Genomic DNA, 21,821 nt, shown 5'->3' with positions numbered 1-21,821 from the left:
GATTTTTGTTTTTAGAATTACATATGTATAAAACAATAATAATTCACATAAGATTAAATTGATTAAATTGAGAGAAAGTGTATAATTTAAATTGTTGTTTTGTGTGTCCTTTAGAACAAACGATAAGTGCTGGGAAAAGCAGTAACGGTCATGCGCTCAATAACAGTTTTGGTATGATCATAGCCCAAGGATTGATTTATGGCCGCCAGTTCCTCAAAGTATTCCCGATTACGTTTATCCTCAATTAGTTTAATCACATATTTATACATGCGCCCGTAATGATTATGAGCATAGGCATGCCACAGTGAGAATTGTATTGCCTTGGCATCATTCCCATCAACAAATTTAATGATTTCCGTATAGATTTCATTAAGATCAGCAACACGATCTTTCACATTGTCATCCAAAATGGCCAATTTGGTTAAGGCAATACCCTTCTTGCCTAGCGCTTCAATTAGATTATTCTTTTGCTTATCCATGTTTCTGAAAGTTTAGTCACATTGATAAGCCCACTAAGATTTCTGTAGGAAAGGGGTAACTACTTACGTCTTAATCTTCGCTGCATCTACTCTAGTATCATTTTTAAGTCCATAATAAGATAGCAGTGATTCCACATCAGATTCTTTGATAACACTATCAGCCAGTTTAATAATACGTTCCAAAGCACTGCGTTGCTTCTTCTGATCATCACCTTCTTTTTGCTCTTTTCCAAGAACAAATGCCAACGGCAATTGATTGGGTTTCAATTGGGTGGATTCAATATTTTGGATGAGCAATAAATGAGCCTGCAAATGCTTCGGATGAGCTGCCACAACTTCTTGATAAATTTTTTCAGCCAACTCCAGTTCTGTAAGGAAGAAAGAAAATAATGAAAACAAAAAATAAAATCATTAGCTAAACTTGTATACCCAACTTACCCCCTTTTACTATATGCGAGCATTGGAAGTCGCGTAAGTTCTCGGCATAATCATCGGCACTAGTTTTACCCTTTTTGGGGTGAGGCAGGACCTGTTCCGTTTTCTACTGGCGCCTCGCTTTGTATATTCACACCATCGCCAGCCGCTGGACTGGTTACCGATACAGATGCCTGCTGAGCCTTGGGCTTGGATGCATTTGCATTTACAGCTCCAGCTCCTGCAGCCGGTGTGGCATTGGATGAACTATTGTTGTTTCCAGCTCCATTTGTGTGACTCTTCTTTTCAGCAGGATTCACTATATAAGTAAATAGATGCAAGTCCACACGACGACCAGCTTCATCCTTAGGGAACACCAAATTCCCGACCAACCATGCACATTGATTGGGCAAATTGGCCTTGGTAAGACGCTCCTGACCAATGGGCGCCAAATAGAGTACCCTTGCTGATCTCTTCACAAAACCAGTGATAAGTTTACGTCCTCCCACCACACACTGATTGTAGTTCTCATAAAAGTCCAGCGTCAGCATATTGGGTAGCTTGAAGGCAGCCACCAAATTTGCTTCCGAAATCTTTTCTAATAAATCTCGTTTCTCATGACGCACCTGCAGGCGAATGGTATAGTCACCCTTCTCCAATTTGGTATAGAAAGTATGGGAACGGGCGTCTCCTGTGGCAATTTGGGCCTTATTCACATCAAATAGCATCCACATTTGCGACTCAAACTCGGCCTCATAGAGCAAATCGTTGAAAATTGGAGCATAAATGGCAACCTCAGCGGCTTTAGAAACGTTCAATGAGTAGACCAAAAGATTCTGATACACTTGACGTCCTTCGGGAATTACATCCCGGCTAGCGCTCAAGGGAGAGATTTTCGATTCTGTGGGCTTAAGCACAACGGCAGCATTTTTCAATTGTAACAGTGGCTGAATTTCCTCAGAGACAAGGGCCCTAACCTCCAACTTATGTATTCCACGTCCAGCATGCATGACATCTGTGCAAAAAGGATAGAATATTAAATACAACTAAGATATATTCTCTCAAGTAACGATGCCAACTTACAGGCATTGGGATTGTGGGCCTCGACGCCGCGGAATTCCAGACTGTACTTCAAATGACTTTGGCCATAGTTTGACCAATATTTGGCCAAGCACAGTTCTAAAATTTTACCAGCCTTTACTTTAAACGGTGTAGTGCATTCATGTTCTGAGCTGACGCCTATAATCTTCATTGTTTCCAGTGTGCGGCAAGATAATTTCGGCAACAATTGATTGGCATGCAAAAAGAATTTGCCTATATCCTGACCGCGATTGGGATCAGTGATGCGCATACGTAGAACTAAAAAGAGATATGTTTAAAATGAAAACATATAAAGTCAATTACTCTACTTACCTGCCCAAGTGGCATGTTCAGGCACAAGAATGAAATCTCTTTGTATGGTATTTGGTTGGAATTCCACACTCTTGTCACCTTTCGTGGAAACTGGCTCAAAAACGGGAGTATTTTGGTCTGAATTAAGGACATGAGGCTGCACCACAGTCACAGGAATTTCAAAGAGTGGTCCTTTTTGCACACAATCCGTATCATAGGCGCGTATTCTAAACGATTAGATTAGAACTGAATTTCTCCAAGAGCAGTCACGGTATTTTGTTAGACACTTACACAGCTGAATGAACACCTGGTGGAAGGCTTACAGGATCAATGCGCACCACAATTGAACGTGTTCCATAACTGAGATCCAAAAATGCACCGCATTGTGCCCAAGGCTCAGATGAGATTAGATTCAAACGCACATTAAAGTTAAACTTGTCTTTCGGATCTAAGCAAATAATTTTAAAGTTTAATAGAGTTAAAAGGAGTAGAGATGTCCTACTACTTACCCGCCTCCTTGTCATTGAAAAAGACTGGTTCAATGTTGACATTGTAGTCAACACAATTGCGCTGAAGACCCTGACGCAAATGAATGCCTTTGGCCTGGTTATTGCCCACACGAACCGAGAAACTAAAGACGAGAGCAGACATTAGAATAGAATTATGAAAAATACTTGCATCCTATGTACCGTAATAAGTTATCCTTGGAATTGCGATGCTCGACTAAATGTTCAAATGCTTTCTCCACATGCAGCAAACCATGACCCTGGGCAAAGGGATCGACGTAGCCCAGTTTTACGGCCGTATTGCTAATAGCTCTCTTAATGCTGTATGGCGAATACTCAATCTTTTGTTGCTTTAAGCCGGAAATAAGCAAAGCTACTGCTCCAGCTACATGGGGAGCAGCCATGCTGGTGCCGTTCATCAATTGCGATTTGCTCATGGTGAATTGAGGCACTGAGGTAATCGCTCCACCAGGAGCACACACAGTCACTCCCTGACCACCATCTATGCAAGGGTCACGAGAGGTCCATGTATAAACATTTCCGGGTAGCTTCTCTCGCATGGCGTACTCGGCTTCCATCATTTGTGGCGAAACATAGGCTCCTACACCAATTAAACTGGGCTGGCTTATGTCAGGTGGTGTGCCCACTGTGCAGAGTGCGGGACCATGATTACCAGCTGAGGCCACCCAAACGACTCCATATTTGTTGACTATTTCGTTCATAAGCTCACCAATGCGGCTAAAGGAGATTGCTTTGGATAATATTCCTGGACAGAGAGACAGTAAAAGGAAATCTTACCCAGAATCTGACCAATTGGCATGTTCGCCATAGCTCATATTAATCACATCAATACGTTTGCCCTCGCGGCACAAATCCATCACCTTCATCATTGCTCTGACCAAAGCAGTGCCAGTTTCCATAGAACCCAAACGACCATCTCCAATAGTCATGGAAACAATTTTGGCATTTGGAGCCACGCCATCTAAGTCGCGAGATTGATGGTTTCCACTAGCTATGGAAGAGACATGTGTACCATGCGGTGAGCACATTCCCACAACTTCCAAAACATTTCCCTCATCATGAACATTGACCGATATGGAAAGGAAGTCATCCACATTCTTAGTCTCATGGGTTCTTGTGTATTCTCCTATGCTCAAGGCATCTGCCAAGTTACCCTGCTCTGTGGTGTCTATCAGCGTAAGCCAACCCTTGTCCGCGGTGGGTATTAAAACGCAATCGTATGAGGTCTTGATATCATTATAGACCTTCTCATAACTATTGAGCATTTCCAGTTCATACTCTAGATTCTCTTTAATAATCTTTTTGTCCCAGGGTAATTTGGAGGCTTCACCTATAGCATTAAAGAAAATCTTAGTTCTTAGAATGGTACTGAAATGAAGAGTTTTGTCCCACCTGGATTTTGTGTCTCAAACTCAACCAGTTTGCGGCTTACATTGGCAGTGGCTATCTTATGGGGTTTATCCCACGTCTTGAGCTTGGCCTGGGCTACTATGTTGTCTCTAACCTTAGAGGGCACAAGATCTGCAAAGCTTTTTAGACCCACACGCACAGCTCCCTCCTTGTCGGAATTGAGTGCAAGCTGTTCCTTGCTGAGCTTCAAAGTTCTACCTGAAAGACCCTTTAATTCTCCTTTCTCGTCGGGCACAACCTTACGTTTCATGTCCACATCACCGCAACCGGAGCAGTCATAGCGTTCTATAACTTTAACAGATTTCCCATCGCTAAGAGTCTGCAATATACACATACACACAAATACATAGAAATATTAATAAAGCCGCTTCACCAAGAGAGAAAGAGAGTGACAAAAAGTAAGAGCAAGAGAGTGTGAGCTGAAGGGGGATAAACTGCCAACTCACTTCTAATCCAGTGGCTCGAGGATCTACACCAGAATCAAAAATTGCAATCGTTACATCTCTGCCGTCATATTCGGGATACTTTTGCAGGAAATTCAAGACTCCAGTCTCTGCTTTAGGTACCAGAGCAGCAGTGGGAAATGACTCTACAATTCCGCTATTAGCCATCTTGTCGTTGTTGTTGTTCTGTCTGTTCACCGGTTTATGCAAAATTGCGTTTTTCTTTTCCAGTTCGGTATCTAAGCGAAATCTTACTATTTTACTATCTTTATCTAATCCGCAGGTAGTGGAAAATGTACGCAAATTTTTTATTTGGTTCCAAGTTAAGGCAATGACGGAGTTCGAGACGGAGGATGCACCTGCAATGACTTTTGTAAATATGATACGTCGGTGAGACCAAAGTAAAATTAGATAAAAAATACCAAACTGGTTCCACAAGAATACAAAAGCAATAACTCAATAAAAAAAATGTTTTTAATATTCTATTCATTAGACTAGCTTGTCAAGAGAGCATATTTCATTATATAAATATAAACTTCTGCCTACAGACACAAGTTTGGAAAAAGTTTTTTAAACGATTAACTGGTTCCACTGGTTCCTTGGCTCTCATACGAATGGTCACACTGTTGCACTCCGTCACAGCTGTCAGCTCACTTCAATTTGTCTTCTTGTTTATAAAAATCTTAACAAATAATACAAACGCTTGGAATATGTGGTTCGAAATCCTACCTGGAGCGGTCATTATCACGGTGGCCATGTCCGTGCCCATATACGCCATGTATGGACTGCAGAAGCTTACATTGGGCAATGTAAGTCGATTTAATGGAACTTTATTAAAATTCTTATATAACCGCATTTGCCGATGCACTAGACTGAATTTATTCAACATATTAACACTCGGACATAATCAATTCACATGAAAATTTAACTACTACTATTCGAATTCAGTTTTTGTCTTGTGTAAAACAAAAAATTGTAATTATTTTGTACTTATTTATAGGCCTTCCGACGCAACATGGACGAGCGTTTCGATCGTGTTATGTATCAACGCGACTTTCGACTGACCGATAATCCATATTTGATGAATGTAAGTGCTAAAGATTAATCAAAGAAAACTTATTTTCATTTCATTCATTTTTTGCATGTTTTCGAGTTAGTTTAGGTATAAGCATACTTGACGGTGATTGTATTTCATTTAAATTTGTTTTGTTTTTAATTTTGCATGATTCACAGTTGCTCTCTGTAAATAACGGTATTTGGTTTTGATTTTTAATATTACGTATACGTATTTTTTCATCCTAATTGCACTTTCGTTTCATATCCACTTTGCACGCTCATTCATATTCAAAGAATTTGCAACTCTTTACTCAGCTCCCCGAATTTGAATTTTTATTTCCAGGGTCTCGAATCGATACCAGATGAGAAAAAGAATTAATTTTAAAAAAATTAGTGCAAATGTGTTGATTGATTTAAATTTTAAGTGCAAAAAGTGAATAAATCAGAAACTGAAGTGAGATTTTACGAGTTTACTTTATAGAAAGCTCGTCCCTTCTTTGCTTTTTTACAGGGTCTAGAGTCAATATCCGATGATAATCACGATGAGGATAAGGAGCAAACGGACAAGGAAGACTTTGATGTAGGTGACGATCCCAATAAGGCCAAGAATCAAGATAAAAATACACAAACAATTGAGGAATAAAAGATGTTTTAGTGTTGACAATTAGAATAAGCATATTTTCAGTATTTCTTAGAGGCATAAAATGAGCGCGGGCAAATAATGAACAACCCTGTTTTCCCAGTAGAGTAAAATCAACCCCCAAGAACTAACCGACCTCCCCCCTCCCTGGCTGTGTCCTGTCAAGTTTTGTGTGTGGTATTCGGTAAAAAGGCGTCGACACAGAGAGACTAAGGAAAATAAACAGAAATTTTGTCCTTCCGACAAATTTTATTCGGCTAAATTTTTTGCAAACAAATAAAATGTATTTACATTTTATTACTATAGAAAAGTGATTCAAGTGACGCGAGGAGTTTAGTCTAAATTATATTCTATTCATAGAGGATTTTACTCCATAAATTTTCTATATACACAAAACTTGTACCAAAAAGTTATGGCCGAGTGGAGAAAGCGAAGGAGTAGTAGTTGGGGGGATAACGAGTAGTCGCCGCTCTTTCATGTTCTGTGGTTGGCTTTGCGTGTTTATATTGTTAACCAGCCAACAGGCAACGCATGCTACCTCCTTGAATGCCATCGAACAGGAGCAGGAAATGTCCTCCAATCGGCGACATCACCAGCATCATCATAGCAATAATAACAACAACTATGAAGAGAAGGGCTATTGTGCACCCTATGCTGGTAAAATATGCAAACAATATATCACAGGTCAGGTATGGTATAGTCTTGAGGATCCATCAGGAGGATGGAAAAATGAACAGGTTACGACTGCCCTGTGGGATGAACTAATATCTGATCTAACCGGACTATGCCGTGAAGCGGCAGAGGTGAGTACAAACGAAAAAGAAAAAAGAAAACAAAAAAAATGTAATTCTAATTAATTTCTTTTCAGAAAATGCTTTGTACCTATGCGTTTCCACGCTGTCATATTCTCGAGAGTGGAAGAGCCCAAAAGGTTCCATTATGTTTTGAAGATTGTCAGGCCACTCACTTGCAATTCTGCTACAATGATTGGGTTTTAATCGAGGAGAAGAAAGAGCGTCACATCTATCTAAAGAGTCGTGGACACTTTAGGCTACCAAATTGTTCAGCCTTGCCCCACTATAATGCTTCCTCAATGAAACGTCCGAATTGCTCCTACATTGGCTTAACCGAAATACGGGAATCTGAAGTTAGCTGTGAGTAACAAAACACTCTTCACTCAGTCACCAAATAACTCTTAAGCTGTTCTCGCTTTCAGATGATTGTCGCAATGGTAATGGACGTTTTTATTTGGGCACCATGAATGTCACCAAATCGGGAATACCCTGCCAGCGTTGGGATAACCAGCATCCCCATAAACATATACAACCGCCTCTGGTTTTTCCTCAATTGATAGAAGGTGAAAATTATTGCCGTAATGCAGGTGGAGAGGAACCTCAGCCTTGGTGCTATACAGTGGATGAATCTGTACGCTGGCAACACTGCGATATCCCTATGTGTCGTAAGTTTAAGTGTATACGATCATTAAGTCCTTAAAATTAGCTGCATATCAATCTTCTAGCTGACTACGTGGATCCCATGGCCAAGGATTTGAATACGCCGATTAAGATGGAAAAGTTTTTTACACCTTCAGTGATATTCTTATTAGCTGGCATTGGTTTCATTGGAATTGTGCTTTTGCATTTGCTCATCTTACTGATATATAAGGTTTCAAAGCATAAGGATTACACGCAGCCACCAGGACCAGCTGTTGCGGAGGGCAATTGTGCGGGAGAATGCAATTTATCAGTTAGTCGGGAAACTCTCAATAACACCTTGGCTAAAATGGGCACCATTCGACGCAGTACGGCAACCATACACAGCAATTGTGTGAATATGACGACAATCCATCATCAGGCTACTATTCAGCATGAACCGAAGAGTTCCAAATTGAATGCACGTCTCGAAAAACTGGAATATCCACGAGGAGAAATTGTCTATGTGCGTTCGTTGGGACAAGGAGCATTCGGACGTGTCTTCCAGGCCAAGGCTCCCGGTCTAGTGCCCGACAATGAGGATCTTTTGGTGGCAGTCAAGATGCTAAAAGATGATGCTAGCGATCAAATGCAAATGGATTTCGAGCGTGAAGCTTGTCTTCTGGCCGAATTCGATCATACGAATATCGTTAAACTGCTGGGAGTCTGCGCTTTGGGTCGTCCCATGTGTTTGCTTTTCGAGTACATGTCTCCAGGTGATTTGAGTGAGTTCTTACGCTCTTGCTCTCCATATGCCACTCATCAGGTGCAACATCGAGATCGTTTACAATTGAATGAATTTAATCTACTTCAAATGGCAGCGAATATTGCAGCTGGAATGCTTTATCTAGCCGAAAGGAAGTTCGTTCACCGCGATCTGGCCACCAGGAATTGTCTAATCAATGAGCAAATGCATGTGAAAATTGCCGATTTTGGTTTATCGCATAAAATCTATCTGCAGGACTATTACAAAGGAGATGAGAACGATGTTATACCCATACGTTGGATGCCACTGGAGAGTATATTGTATAACAAATTCTCTTTAGAATCAGATGTATGGGCCTATGGCATATGCCTCTGGGAGATTTTCTCTTTTGCTTTGCAACCATATTTTGGGTTAACCCACGCAGAGGTTATCAAATATATCAAAGAGGGCAATGTATTGGGTTGTCCTGATAATACGCCGATATCAGTCTATGCTCTAATGCGTCGCTGCTGGCTGAGGAAACCAAGTGAGAGACCCGGTTTTGCAGAGATTAATCATTGTATACAACACAGCATTGCCGAATGGGAATGCAAGGCCATGCTATAGGCATCCACAACCAACCAACAAATAATTGCAATTACTCCGTCGCGCAGAACCGTCGCAATCAGCCGAACCCAACAAATAACGCTCTTCCGGATGTCTTCCGAAGTGCAAAAAAATCATAATTAGAGGCAAAGATCTGTAGATTTCCAAACAAATTATTCCTATTTTAAGTGCACTAATATCAATTTTGATATCCTTTGAACATTTAGAAATTGATCTTTCCCGTACTTTAGATACAAGTGATTGCTCCTCTCGGGAGATCCTTAGTGCAGTGTGTTACTACATCCTTTTAGTTGCTGTAACTAGCTTTAAAAGACTAAATCTCATATGAGTCTTTGCCTCTCCTTCACTTAGACTCAACGAACAAACAAGATTGTTTTTCCACAACGAAACATTCATCCGAAAAAAGAGATAAAAAAAAGTGTCAGCCATTTAATTTAAAATACTTGTACTGTATTTTCATATCTAATCTATAGAATAAGGATTTCTCACGACCATATTTAATGATAAATCATGAGTTTTTACTAGAATTAAGATACTCTCCATATACAATATATGCAAACCAATAATTATAATTACTAATGAGAGGGGAGAAAGAAAACAAGTCTCCAAGCAAACAAAATTTATGTTGAATGTAATTTGTATTATATTTGATAATAGCAACAATAATAATAAATAATCAAGAATCATTATCAATTCAACAATAATAATAATCATAGTCATCGTAATAATAGGAAGAGTATCCATAAGGATATGGACGACGGCAACGATTATATGAATATGGTATGGGCACAGGCAAGGGAACGGGTAGTATGCCACCAAAGCCAAGACCTCCTCGGTAGCCACCATAGCCATAGCCTCCTCGATAGCCACCGCCATAAACACCTCCAAAACCATGACCAGGAGGACCTCTTCCACCTCCGCCTCTGCCGAAACCTCCTCCACCGAAGCCGCCTCTGCCGCCTCCAAAACCGCCACCATGGCCACCGCCAAATCCTCCTCCATGGCCACCGCCACCTCCTCCGTGGCCACCTCCTCCCCCCCACCACCTCCTCCCCCACCACCTCCGCGTCCTTCACACTGAATTAAACAACCTCCGATTAAGGCCAAAATGAAAAATACTTCGAAACTTTTCATTTTTCCGCTTTGTTCTAGACCTTTTTTTCTTGACAATTGCAACTGAACTGATTGAAATTCGAATACCCAACATGAGTAAGATCTTCTGGAGACATTTTGTTTATTGCAAATCAATTAGTATTACTATCATAATTGCAAATCATTATTGACGCGGATCAACAAACGAAACGAAGAAAGAAATCCCCAAGTCGTGATCGAGTTTACCCGCAATTTTTCACAAATTCTATTTCGCTCCTTTTTGTTGTTTTTGTATTCTGATTTTTGTATATTTTTCTTCGTCATTACTCTCCAAATATATATCACAGCAGCCTAAATTCAAAATAATTTTACTTAATATACATAAATATATAGAAAAAAAATACTCAAAGTCATCCGAGATTTAGACTTTTGACTTTGTAGCCTAACAAGTGTCCTGAGTCATTTTTTTCATAGCACTTCGGGACACATTTTGTTTTTACTTATGACCAATCTCTCAGGATCCAGGGACAAACGTTTGAGTACATCATAGATCTTTGTTCGTATATCGACCACAAAATCACGCTCACGACCCAATATCCAAATTTGATCCGAATAACCCAGAGAACCGATGCTGCCGCATGACCATAATATGGCGAAATTTTCATAATCCGTATAAAGAACTTGATATTTGCCAGAACCGGGTAAAAGTCGGGCTATAACCTCTGGGAACCGTGTGTTAAACTGTAATGGAAAAATTGTATTAAGTCGAAATGGGATAACAAATAGCCATAGCTAATACATACCTTAAAATCCATTATAGATGAGCGACTGTTCTCGGGTGTGGCATAGCCCAGATTAACATTTGGATTGCCAGTTCTAAAATGGTTAATTAGATTAAGTAATGTATATAGAACTCTATATTAATGTCACTTACATGCGATTTATTGTTTTTATGGCCACCTCCAATTTAAAGTTATTAAATTTTGATAATTCCGCTTTATTATACGGCTGAAATTCAAAGGTAGTGCAACCGGATGCAATTTCCGGCAAATAGAAGGAACGTTCCACTTCATACCAGTGACCAAGAACCTGCAAATATTAGCAAAATTAAGAGTAGGAAGTAATTAAATGATAAATTCTATTAAAAATTAGTTATCTAAAAGGACAAAACTTTTACAGAACTTCTTGTTAACTCATAGAACAAGTTCAAATCAGCAATTTGGCTAAAATTTGAAATGTTCTACTAAAAACCCTTTGATTAAGAATATGTAAATTGTGATCCTCGATCGTCGCAGACAAATAAGATAAATATCCTCCCACAGAACCAAGTTTTACTTAAGAAATTGTCAAAAAACGATTTTCCCCCACCAAAATTATGAGCTGTTAAAGATTTTTTATCAGTTTATTCAACATTTGATTCTTTTACCAAAATACAGTTCAGAACAAAATATGGTTCTATATAAAGCTATTGTTTAGTAAATTTCTAAAAAAGATGTGTTTATTTTTATGTTAGAAGAATGTCTTTCAATCTAAATTGAAATCTTGAGAACTTATTTTTCTGTAAATTTTTCTCTTCTTCTCTTTTGTCTTCTTCTGTGCTTCTGACCAATGTTTTAATACTCTCTTGAACTGTTTGGATTGTTACAGGCCCAGCACTGACTTAATCCATCTCTGAGTTTACAGAAGTAAATGACATCACATTGAAGATATGTTTTAAAAAATCAGAAATCGTCGATGGCGATAGAGAAATTTAAGCAATATTATTGCTATCGAAAGTAACAATGTGCACTTTAATAAGTAGTTGGAAAATTTTACAATTCTTTAAAGATTTTTTCTTTTTTAGTCTATAACATCTACACAACTTACTCGATATTGATAATCTTATGTTCCAAATCCTCATAAACATAATATCTTTAATTTCCATTATCTGTTAAAAAAAGATCTTAAAATTTTAAGTTTTTAGAAGTTTTAGACAACTTTTTTCGACTTGCCGCTCATAAAGTGTGATCAAGATTCATAAGATGTATTATGGTACAGACCAATTCCATACCTTTCAATTTTTATAAAGACAATATGAAATATTTGGCTTAAAAACAACCTTTTCATATATTCGAGAACACAAATAAACGGATTTCTCCATTGTATTTTTAAACTTCAGGTTATTGTTATCACTTCTTCACTTTGAAGGTTTATTTTTGGCGTCAACTAGTGTAACATAAACTTGGTCAGAATGAATGAATCTTTAGCTAGAAACAAAATACATTCTATAATGAACTTTGATCTTAATTTTAGTATATAAAATTCGACAGTTTTCGATTATACCAACAAGGATAAATTTGTAATTACTAATTTCTTTAAACCATAATCTATTGAATAAAGTAAGTGGGAACACTTCTTGATCTAACTAAAAACTGGGGAGGGTGAAGAAGTCAAATCGTTATAAACCTCTTAAGAGTATCTCTGATTTGCTACTTTCGATTATTTCGTAAAAATTCGTTTACTCATAAAATATTTCAACTTTTTAATCGTCGAAAAAAGAGAAAGAGCTGAGCTTTTGTTTTTTGAATATATGAAACATTCATTTAGTGATTTGCGTCGGGAATGGTAATTATATATGACTAATTTATAATCAGTGAAAGATATTTTTAAAATCTATATAATTTGGGGTGAGAAGTTTAATATTTAAAAATATGTAATTTTCGATCCATATTGACATTTCATTGACATTTTCCCTTTTATTAATTAGCACAAGGCGTTTGCCTAAAATGTGTGTTTTATTATTTTTATTTTTATTATCATTTCTGTGTTTTATATCAATGGAGATTGTTTGTGGTGGTGTGCATCATCATGCTGATGGATGAACTTGAACTAATTTAAGGCCAACAGAAAACCAGTTTGCACGCAGAAGGAGACAAAGATGGAGACGGAGACGGTGACGGTGACCACCTTATATGCATCCACTTCTTTAACTAGACAAATACCATTCCAAAAAACCAGCACCAAGGACACTCGACTCTTGACTGAAGTCTGAGTGCTGAGAAAATTGGCATAATCAATTTTTATCTTTTTATTTTTTTTTTTTTTGTGTTTAGTGACTGAAATTAAATTGGTTAAACAATTTCAATTGGACCTCCCTCCCCATTAGCATAAACCAGATCAAGCAGAGCTTGGAACTGGAACTGAGATAGAGAGAGAGAGAGAGAGACAGAGAGATAGACTGCGTGTTAGGCCAAACTAATTTAATTGACTTGTTGACAGACAACGAACAACAACCAAGTCAATGAATTTGACATCGTTTAAATTATATGGATAAGAGATCGGGGCAAAGACCTTTAGCTCTTTGTCAACTCCAGAAGCGTATACAAGTTAACTAAATGACTTTGAACCGGCCTCCCCCATCCCCCCTGCCCAGCCCACTGAATAGATCATCTCAGCTTCTTTTACACATAGCAATGCGACTTGATATGATGATGGGCAACAGTTGAAACCTGTTTAAAAAATAAACAAAAGCACACGACATACAAAAAAAAAACAAACAAAATGTTTATGTCTTACACGCATTGTCAACAATGTGTGAAGAAGGGGTCAAAAGAGTTGCAGGTGGAGGAGAAGGAGGGGCAGCAGAAGAGGTATTTTTGTATTAGTAACCCAGTTAAAGGCTTACTCATCACAAATTTTTGAAACCCAAAAGCCAGATTGATAGTTAAGGCGCGTGCCAAGTTCGAAGAAAGAAACAAAAGGGGGAGAAAGGCTTTTCATTCTAGGAATTTGTAATCAAAGGTAAAGACTTCAATTAGATGAATTGAGCCATCTGTAGTTCAAAACATTCTTTGTCTATCGATTATTGTAATGATTTTCGAACATGAGTAAGAGAAATGTCACAAGAAGTGTCTTAGGATTTGATTGATTTCATTTCATTTCTAAGAACTTCAAATAAATGATATCTTTTTTTGTCCTGAAAACAATATGCAATGTCTCGAGTAATACTTTTAAACCATTAGTTTCTCTTTCAGAATGTTGATTAATATTTGATGATGGTTTCTTCCTTTGCAACAACTTCTTCGTTCTTTAATTTATTATAGTACAAATTTTTCAATATTCCTTCATGTATGATGTAGAGCAGATAAAAATGTTATAATAACTTGATTATAAGGATCATAACCAGTGGATTAAACCAGAGCGGGGCTTGTAGCAATCCAAATACCTAAATATATGTTTTCGGGGCTTTTAATATAAAAATCACTTTCTAATATAAAAGTTGAAACTGAAAGTTTGAAACTGTTTTTAAAAAAAATTATGATATCTACATCGCGATATTTTAAGAATCTTTCCAAAACATTACACATTATTTTAACTTGCAAATAAGGACATTAAGTTTTCAAATACTCAACAAATCGACTAAATTGGAGCTTAATGATGTAAAGGTTTATCGTAATATATTTCTGTTCACTGCCATTTTTTGTAACTTTCGAAAAAATTAGTTTATAACAAGCAAAATATAAATGCATTATTCAAAAGATTAAAATGAGATATAAATTTTGAAAATCGGTTACAGTTTTTTCACATTTCAGATTCACAAAGTTAAAAGTTTTTACGAATTATCCAAAATGTTTAAATTACACTTTTGTCTATTTAACTACTTGTCTCAGAACTGAATGAATATTGAATCAACTTTTCAATGATCAAAGAACTCAAGGCGCGAAGCATGCGGCATTTGATTTATTTGTTTTTGTTTTTTACATTATATATACAAGACTAATTCTAAAAGACAGAAAATTATGAAACATAACTAGATAGTTATCTAACTTGATTTAAGATCATTCTATATATACATAATGGCCCCTTAAAATAATGAAATTCTCATTTTTGTATATTATTATATTTTCACTAGAGACCCCATAGATTCATCTTAGTTAGTTGTCACTATTTACTTTGTTTATGATATTATTAATCATTTCCTTTGTCTTACATGACGATAAGTGAGAACTAGCTGCTTCTGAATCATAGTTGTTTACACACATTTATTTGGATATACATACATATTGGAAAATGTATTTCTAAAAGCAGACTTTGTCAATGTCTTGAAGTACATTTCCTGGTACAAGATAGAATACGACTTAAAGTTAAACCATTCTATTCCAGTTTAACTAATGGAAAAACATACATACATATGTCACAATTTAAAGACTTACCCGACTCATATTGAACTTTGGCATCGACGGATATTTGGGGCAACGTCCAAATCCATAAGCATTCGTCTCCTTGGATGTTAAACACCATAGATATATAAGCGAAATGCACGCAAAATCGCGAAATGTTTGTTTTAACATTTTTGTTTTAGTTTTGTTTTCTAAAAACCAATAACAACAAAAACTGAAATAAATGTGGTAAACTTTTCAATTTCCGTTATTTTGTTTCTGGGGCCTTATTAATATTCCACTGAGAGGAGAAATGTGTGCGATAATAAAAAAAAAAAAAAAAAAAAAAAAAAAAAATACGTGCCCCGGTCCCTCGGACTTGTAGTCCATTTGTGGCTTTTTGATATCTTTGTTTTGATTTTTTCTTTCGGTTTTCTTTTCGAATGGTATGGAGGGGTGAGGGAGCAGACGTTTTCGGATGACTGGCATTAAGTGCAGTGAGTGAAAATTATAAGCTCTAACTAGGTTGGCACAAACAAAAACAAAAAAAAAAAGTTACGTAAAAATAAGAAAATCCAATACCAAAAACCAAGCCAAGCTCTCCAAACTAAAAATCCCAAAAGCATGCGAAATGCAACTGCAAAACTGGTTGGTTAGTTAGTTAGTTACTTATTTTAGTTGATGTTGATAATAATGATGATATTTTTATGTTGGGGTAGGAAAACGATTGCGCATTCATTCATAAAAATAAAAGGTGAAAAAATATTCAACCAAAAACTAGGCATAAATAAATGCCCAAATTAAGGAAGTTGTTTATAGCAACCCAAAGACCAAGTTCAAACCAAATGATTATGCCGAGATATTCAAGGAAATTGAAAGAGTCACTCGAATAGAAAATGTGTTAATTTCTTTCACACACACACACACACAACACAAACACAAAATAGCTTGTTAATTTTTTTTGCAATTGCCAAATCACGATTTCACTTTAGTTTTCTAAATGGATGGGTGCTTTTCTTAAATGCCATATTATTGATATTTAGAAACTAAGTATAAATATTTTACATCGCGTTATTCTTTTCATTTGTCGTTGACGGACAACACAGCTCGTCGCAGCAACCGTTGGAAACTAACTGACAGCTGGAGCAGTGTTTGAAATATTTAAAATCAAATTTTCAACATGTATGGCAATACTAATTTTTGGAGTTGCCATATCTTGGGAGCCAACTGGAATTTGGTGTGGCCAAGTAGGCATAATTTGTATTGTTGTTTCTACAGTTGTTGTTGTTGTCACTGTAAAGTTTTTTTTCATAAATTGTCGTAGTTTTTTTTATTCCCTGGATTTTGAACCTACAAAAAAGCTGTAAGTTGTAAATAACTCATTTTCGTGGAAAAGAAATGAAACAAGTTTCACTTGGCCTGGAGTCGCTCTTAGTGCCTGCATATTGTTGTTGCTGCTGCTGCTGCTGCTGCGGCTACTACTTTCGCTTTGCCTTTGCCCTTTGTTCCATGTTTCAGCAATTTTTGGATGAATTGTATATGTATTTTCTTTCTCGATGCAGACTTAAATCATGGACACTGAAAAATCGAGTAACAGCTCTTTTGAGGATCTGACCAATGCTGAGGATACCCAGGATATCCGTCTAGCGGCAACAGCAAAAAGAGAAAGTACCGTATTTGGAGCACAAGCTAAGGCAAAGGAACAGCACGAGGAGGAGCAGGCAGGGGAAGAGCAAGAGCAGGAGGATGAATGTGATATCTTGGGCAACAAGCAGCTGATAAAGCGCACAATCAAAAAGGCTTCATCGACATCCAATCGACGTCCAAATCGTGGCGAATTGGTAACCATTAATTTCTCCGGCAAATTGGACAATGGTGCACTCGTTGAAGACGAAAAGAATTTCCAATGTCATGTGGGTGACTATGAGATTGTTCAAGGTCTGGATATGGTATTGCCCATGATGAATGTGGGCGAGGTAGCGGAAGTGTCTGTGGATCCACGCTTTGCTTATGGTTCAACGGGTCTAAAAATCAACAAAGACGATGACACGGAGGTCGTGGTGCCACCAGATGCGCATGTAAGTGAAGAATTACATTCGATTGGGAATGTTTTTAAAACGTATATTCCAGCTAACCTATGAGATTGAGCTACTGGATGCCAAATATGAAGACTTTAGCGACTTGAAGACATTTGAAATCCTACGCAAATATGGGTATGATACCCTATCTTTCAGATTAAAGATCTACTTACTATTCTATGTTTTTTGATTCATTTTAGAACCCGCAAGAAAGAGCGTGCTAATTACTTTTATAAGCGTTCCGAATATAATAATGCTATACATTTATATAGACGTGCTCTAGACTTTTTGGATACGCGAGATGGTGACCCAGATGCTGCATTTGGCAAAGAGGATCTTGAAGTAAGTTAAACTCAAATATAAATGAATCATTCTAATTTAAAATCCGATTTCTAGCTCTCAAATAGTGATTTGCAAACGCTTTTAGATGATCGTCTAATTGTTTATAATAATTTGGCCATGGCTCAAATCAAAATTGCCGCTTATGATGCAGCTTTACAATCCGTAGAACATGTCTTGCGCTGTCAGCCCAATAATCCGAAAGCCCTATATCGCAAGGGTCGGGTAAGCAGAACAATCCAAAATCATTTTATTTATTTAGTTTTGATCGTATTATTTTTGCTCAGATACTGGAGGGCAAAGCCGATACCCAGGGTGCCATTAAATTACTGCAAAAAGTGGCCACGCTCGAGCCAGAGAATCGCGTTGTTCAAACCGATTTGGCTAGACTACTCATCAAGGCACGACGTGAGGAGCACAACGAAAAGGAAATGTATCAGAAGATGCTGGGACAGGCCAAGAAAATGGAACAGAAGGCAACTACCAGACAGAAGCAGCCCCTGGTAGACAATTCCAAGGTAGCTATCAATCATTTATAATGATGAAATTCTTAAATTTAATGTGAAATCTTTTACAGCTTAAAATGTTGGGTTATCTAATGGGCACCATACTAATTGGTGTCGCTGGCGTAGCCATTTATCGTTACAAATACTAAAGAGAAAACATCCACAAAACTAAGAACAAACGGAATATGACATGATGTGGAATTGTAATTTAAGCCATTTATGAAAAACGCATTTTCTTCTATTTCTATTTTTATGGAAACTAAATTGTAGAAAATGTTGCAGCAAAACAAAAAAAAAAAAAAAAATTAGGCAAAAAAAAAAAAAAAACAGCTACATTACTATGCACTCTTCAAAATAGTAAGTATCTGTCAAATGGTTTTGGATAATATATACACAAACACACACTTATAATAATGTTGGATTCTAATTTTAATCAAAATAATTCTTGAAAAAATATAGAAAATAACAAAAACACGGGCAGCAATTATAATAACCTTTCAATGTCAGTATGTCAAAAGGAATGCAAGTTAATTGATTTCCAGATTTTGCATCAAGGAACCAAATCTGTTCATTTTATTCACAAATCAGTTCGATTTGAAAATGAAATGCAGATTTATATACTATACTAAAACTTATATTTAGATCACAGATGCATCCTTAAGTGCCTTAAATGCTTCAATTTTGATTTAATAAATAAAATAATTTACAGTTTTGGTAATACAATTTTAAAAACTATAAATAATTTCCGTTAGAGGGCCATTTAAGCTCTTTATTCTATTTTTTTGAAGCCCTTTTACACATATAAATTCTCTTTTAGCTTGTCACATTTTTCCTTCTCAATATTCTATAACATGCATAAGTTTTGATTCTATTAATGAAATTTTTGTTAAATTTCAATGTACATAAATCATGTAAATTATCCTTTGAACAAATCACCAATGGGAGAACACCTGAAAAAGACAACTTATTGGCCAAATAGTCCTCTCCTCCTTTTGATTGGAGTCAGTCAAAACTCGTCCTTCTAGACCTTCCTTTCCACATGTTTCCCCAAAGTCAGCCTAAAGTTTTACTCTGTATTAAAGTTGGACTTACAGTTTCCAGTTGCTTTTTCTTAGCTTTTTAGCTCCAGAGAAGTCTCTAGCTGCTTCTGCAGTTTCTGTCTCCCCATGATCATAATATTATTACATTAAGAAAAATTCATGATCCTGATCCTAGGTCTCATTAAACTTTCAGTCAAAGCATAGTGTTATCTACTTCAGCTCCTGCCACGGTTTCATCATGAGCAGAGTGATCGGGAAGTAGTTGGCGGAAAATTTAAGCTGCCATCACTATCCATGATAGCCGATAACATTTTATGGAACATTTGGCCGTCTCTAGAACGGCGCATGATTTTCATTTTTCATTTTATTTAATTAGTAACAAGTGCAGTGAATAGACGACATTTTTCCAACTGAATCTTTAACGGTATAATTTGGTTAGAACTGCATTGAAAATGCAGAAGCTTCTAATTTTGTTGGCCATTGGCTTTGTTGTTGCCGCTGAAGCCGGTGACTCAGCTCGCTTGTTGCGTGTTCCGCTAAAGAAATTTCAATCTGCCCGACGTCATTTTGCCGATGTGGGAACGGAACTGCAGCAATTGCGCATTAAATATGGAGGAGGCGATGCCCCCGAACCTCTCTCCAACTATATGGATGCCCAATACTACGGCCCTATTAGCATCGGCACACCAGCTCAAAATTTTAAAGTGGTCTTCGACACCGGCTCCTCCAATTTATGGGTTCCCTCGAAGAAGTGTCACTTTACCAATATTGCTTGTCTAATGCACAACAAGTATGATGCCAGCAAATCCAATACTTACGCCAAAAACGGGACCGAGTTCGCCATCCATTATGGCTCGGGAAGTTTGTCCGGTTACTTGTCAACCGATACTGTGGGTATTGGTGGCCTCAATATCAAGGGACAAACATTTGCCGAGGCTTTGAGTGAGCCAGGATTGGTTTTCGTTGCCGCTAAATTCGATGGAATTTTGGGTTTGGGTTACAGTTCCATATCGGTAGATGGAGTGAAGCCACCATTCTATGCCATGTATGAACAGGGTCTAATCTCGTCGCCAGTATTCTCTTTTTACTTGAATCGTGATCCCACTGCTCCCGAGGGTGGAGAAATTATCTTTGGTGGCTCGGACACCAATCATTACACTGGAGATTTCACCTATTTGCCGGTGACCAGAAAAGCATATTGGCAAATCAAAATGGACTCTGCTTCGGTGGGAGATCTCCAGGTTTGCCAGGGAGGCTGCCAGGTTATAGCCGATACTGGTACCTCATTGATAGCAGCTCCTCTATCTGAAGCCACATCGATTAATCAGAAAATTGGTGGCACACCCATTATTGGCGGACAGGTAGGATACAAATTTTCAACTCATCCTCTCGAATGAAGAATAATCTCCTTGCTTAATTTCCAGTATGTTGTCTCTTGTGATCTCATTCCCAATTTGCCTGTGATTAAATTTGTTCTCGGTGGCCGAACCTTTGAACTGGAGGGTAAGGATTACATTCTACGAGTTTCTCAAATGGGCAAAAGCATTTGCCTATCTGGCTTCATGGGCATGGACATTCCACCACCCAATGGTCCCCTCTGGATTCTGGGCGATGTTTTCATTGGCAAATACTATACTGAGTTCGATATGGGCAACGATCGTGTGGGCTTTGCTGATGCCAAGTGATGATCAAATCTTATTAAAAAAATCTACTACAATATTATTATATTTGCGATATTTAACAATTAGAAATATACCGATCTTCACATATGTATATAATTCTTTAGAATTGTATTTCAAATTTCTTTGTTTAAATTCCGAGTCGGTACGGGGACGTTTTTTTTTCATTTCACTTTTTTGTTTATTTACTTTTTTATTTTGCTTAGTTATCAGTTTCAATGGCTTTTGCTGATATTGATAAGACCTTCTCTTTGTTTGCTAATTGGCATATTATATTATATACATATATGTATGGATGTCTGACTTTCATCGTTGTTGTTTACACTCAATTTAATATAGAAGAAATGTATTCGGACAAGGCGCTGCCACTGAACTTTGATGTTGATTAGCGCAACAGAAATATTGTGAGTAATTGAAGATGATCAGGAGGAGTTTTGCATCTACAGTATAATAAATTATTTGGGTCTCCGAATTCAATACCTTGTTTTCAATACGCCTGACAATTCTGTTAGAGAACGATCCAGATATTCTGTGATGAAATTCAAGTCCTTAATAACTGTAAACTATTTTGGACACTAACAGATCCAGGACAGATCTCTAAGTAGCTAAAATTTATTGTTTCATCAGCTTCGTTTTTTTTTTTTTTGTGAATAACTAGCAAATTCAACTTTTTGTAGTATACTTATGGGGTGCCATTAAAATTGGCTTAAAAACTCTTTGAAATTAAAATTACATATTTCACAAAGCACAACAAAAATAAAATAAACTATGTAATTTAAACTGTCTGTGAAAAGTCTTTCAAAT

The 21,821-nt window shown here is 37.3% G+C and overlaps 6 protein-coding genes and 1 long non-coding RNA gene across 9 annotated transcripts; 4 read left to right on the top strand and 3 right to left on the bottom strand.

The window, feature by feature from the left end:
• Window positions 1-58: 58 nt before the first annotated feature.
• On the bottom strand, window positions 59-5,051 carry TppII (Tripeptidyl-peptidase II). Its single transcript, XM_068291033.1, is given in 12 exon segments — window positions 59-483; window positions 547-847; window positions 918-996; window positions 998-1,908; window positions 1,977-2,252; window positions 2,307-2,512; window positions 2,577-2,733; window positions 2,795-2,916; window positions 2,975-3,529; window positions 3,590-4,142; window positions 4,205-4,541; window positions 4,669-5,051. Coding segments are annotated over 12 exon segments (4,035 nt in total). The 5' UTR covers window positions 4,834-5,051; the 3' UTR covers window positions 59-110.
• A 228-nt stretch (window positions 5,052-5,279) lies between these two features.
• ND-MWFE (NADH dehydrogenase (ubiquinone) MWFE subunit) lies at window positions 5,280-6,394 on the top strand. 2 transcript variants are annotated; one of them, XM_068291038.1, is made up of 3 exons: window positions 5,280-5,474; window positions 5,666-5,752; window positions 6,233-6,394. In XM_068291038.1, exons 1-3 carry the CDS (start codon window positions 5,280-5,282, stop codon window positions 6,362-6,364), a joined length of 414 nt encoding a protein of 137 aa, XP_068147139.1. In that variant the 3' UTR covers window positions 6,365-6,394. The 2 variants fall into 2 exon arrangements, with proteins under 2 accessions (XP_068147139.1, XP_068147140.1); XM_068291039.1 differs by lacking the exon at window positions 6,233-6,394 and adding an exon at window positions 6,065-6,181 and having other exon boundaries at window positions 5,287-5,474.
• A 6-nt stretch (window positions 6,395-6,400) lies between these two features.
• Window positions 6,401-9,772, top strand: Nrk (Neurospecific receptor kinase). The gene is made up of 4 exons (XM_068291036.1): window positions 6,401-7,164; window positions 7,230-7,515; window positions 7,578-7,820; window positions 7,881-9,772. Exons 1-4 carry the CDS (start codon window positions 6,838-6,840, stop codon window positions 9,143-9,145), a joined length of 2,121 nt encoding a protein of 706 aa, XP_068147137.1. The 5' UTR covers window positions 6,401-6,837; the 3' UTR covers window positions 9,146-9,772.
• LOC137577546 (uncharacterized) lies at window positions 9,765-10,305 on the bottom strand. The gene is made up of 2 exons (XR_011032424.1): window positions 10,237-10,305; window positions 9,765-10,078 (listed from the first exon to the last, which is right to left on the bottom strand). It is a non-coding gene; the product is annotated as an uncharacterized lncRNA (long non-coding RNA).
• A 176-nt stretch (window positions 10,306-10,481) lies between these two features.
• Window positions 10,482-16,499, bottom strand: GLaz (Glial Lazarillo). 2 transcript variants are annotated; one of them, XM_068289872.1, is made up of 5 exons: window positions 16,441-16,499; window positions 15,430-15,587; window positions 11,172-11,326; window positions 11,041-11,113; window positions 10,482-10,978 (listed from the first exon to the last, which is right to left on the bottom strand). In XM_068289872.1, the coding sequence occupies exons 2-5, from the start codon at window positions 15,565-15,567 to the stop codon at window positions 10,706-10,708; spliced, it is 639 nt and encodes a 212-aa protein (XP_068145973.1). In that variant the 5' UTR covers window positions 15,568-15,587; window positions 16,441-16,499; the 3' UTR covers window positions 10,482-10,705. The 2 variants fall into 2 exon arrangements, with proteins under 2 accessions (XP_068145973.1, XP_068145974.1); XM_068289873.1 differs by having other exon boundaries at window positions 15,430-15,610; window positions 16,441-16,491.
• Window positions 16,500-16,625: 126 nt separating this feature from the next.
• zda (peptidyl-prolyl cis-trans isomerase zonda) lies at window positions 16,626-18,791 on the top strand. The gene is made up of 7 exons (XM_068289323.1): window positions 16,626-16,738; window positions 16,938-17,453; window positions 17,506-17,588; window positions 17,654-17,795; window positions 17,850-18,017; window positions 18,080-18,310; window positions 18,370-18,791. The coding sequence occupies exons 2-7, from the start codon at window positions 16,947-16,949 to the stop codon at window positions 18,445-18,447; spliced, it is 1,209 nt and encodes a 402-aa protein (XP_068145424.1). The 5' UTR covers window positions 16,626-16,738; window positions 16,938-16,946; the 3' UTR covers window positions 18,448-18,791.
• Window positions 18,792-19,683: 892 nt separating this feature from the next.
• cathD (cathepsin D) lies at window positions 19,684-21,116 on the top strand. Its single transcript, XM_068289871.1, has 2 exons — window positions 19,684-20,699; window positions 20,763-21,116. The coding sequence occupies exons 1-2, from the start codon at window positions 19,791-19,793 to the stop codon at window positions 21,021-21,023; spliced, it is 1,170 nt and encodes a 389-aa protein (XP_068145972.1). The 5' UTR covers window positions 19,684-19,790; the 3' UTR covers window positions 21,024-21,116.
• The last annotated feature ends 705 nt before the right edge of the window (window positions 21,117-21,821 follow it).

Source organism: Drosophila tropicalis, unplaced genomic scaffold, assembly GCF_018151085.1.
Source record: "Drosophila tropicalis isolate 14030-0801.00 unplaced genomic scaffold, ASM1815108v1 contig_593, whole genome shotgun sequence".
NCBI classification, from domain to species: domain Eukaryota; kingdom Metazoa; phylum Arthropoda; class Insecta; order Diptera; family Drosophilidae; genus Drosophila; species Drosophila tropicalis.
Note: the sequence above shows the minus strand (reverse complement) of the source record. Positions and strands in the feature narration are given on the sequence as shown.

Coding starts and splice junctions, on each gene's coding strand:
- Nrk (XM_068291036.1), top strand. CDS start 6,838: ATGTTCTGTGGTTGGCTTTGCGTGTTTATATTGTTAACCAGCCAACAG. Junction 7,165..7,229: donor TATGCCGTGAAGCGGCAGAG/GTGAGTACAAAC, acceptor ATTTCTTTTCAG/AAAATGCTTTGTACCTATGC. Junction 7,821..7,880: donor CTGCGATATCCCTATGTGTC/GTAAGTTTAAGT, acceptor TCAATCTTCTAG/CTGACTACGTGGATCCCATG.
- zda (XM_068289323.1), top strand. CDS start 16,947: ATGGACACTGAAAAATCGAGTAACAGCTCTTTTGAGGATCTGACCAAT. Junction 17,589..17,653: donor GAAATCCTACGCAAATATGG/GTATGATACCCT, acceptor GATTCATTTTAG/AACCCGCAAGAAAGAGCGTG. Junction 18,311..18,369: donor CCCTGGTAGACAATTCCAAG/GTAGCTATCAAT, acceptor AATCTTTTACAG/CTTAAAATGTTGGGTTATCT.
- GLaz (XM_068289872.1), bottom strand. CDS start 15,567: ATGTTAAAACAAACATTTCGCGATTTTGCGTGCATTTCGCTTATATAT. Junction 11,327..15,429: donor CAAAGTTCAATATGAGTCGG/GTAAGTCTTTAA, acceptor TAATATTTGCAG/GTTCTTGGTCACTGGTATGA. Junction 10,979..11,040: donor CATCTATAATGGATTTTAAG/GTATGTATTAGC, acceptor TTTCCATTACAG/TTTAACACACGGTTCCCAGA.
- cathD (XM_068289871.1), top strand. CDS start 19,791: ATGCAGAAGCTTCTAATTTTGTTGGCCATTGGCTTTGTTGTTGCCGCT. Junction 20,700..20,762: donor CACCCATTATTGGCGGACAG/GTAGGATACAAA, acceptor CTTAATTTCCAG/TATGTTGTCTCTTGTGATCT.
- ND-MWFE (XM_068291038.1), top strand. CDS start 5,280: ATGGTCACACTGTTGCACTCCGTCACAGCTGTCAGCTCACTTCAATTT. Junction 5,475..5,665: donor AGAAGCTTACATTGGGCAAT/GTAAGTCGATTT, acceptor ACTTATTTATAG/GCCTTCCGACGCAACATGGA. Junction 5,753..6,232: donor ATAATCCATATTTGATGAAT/GTAAGTGCTAAA, acceptor GCTTTTTTACAG/GGTCTAGAGTCAATATCCGA.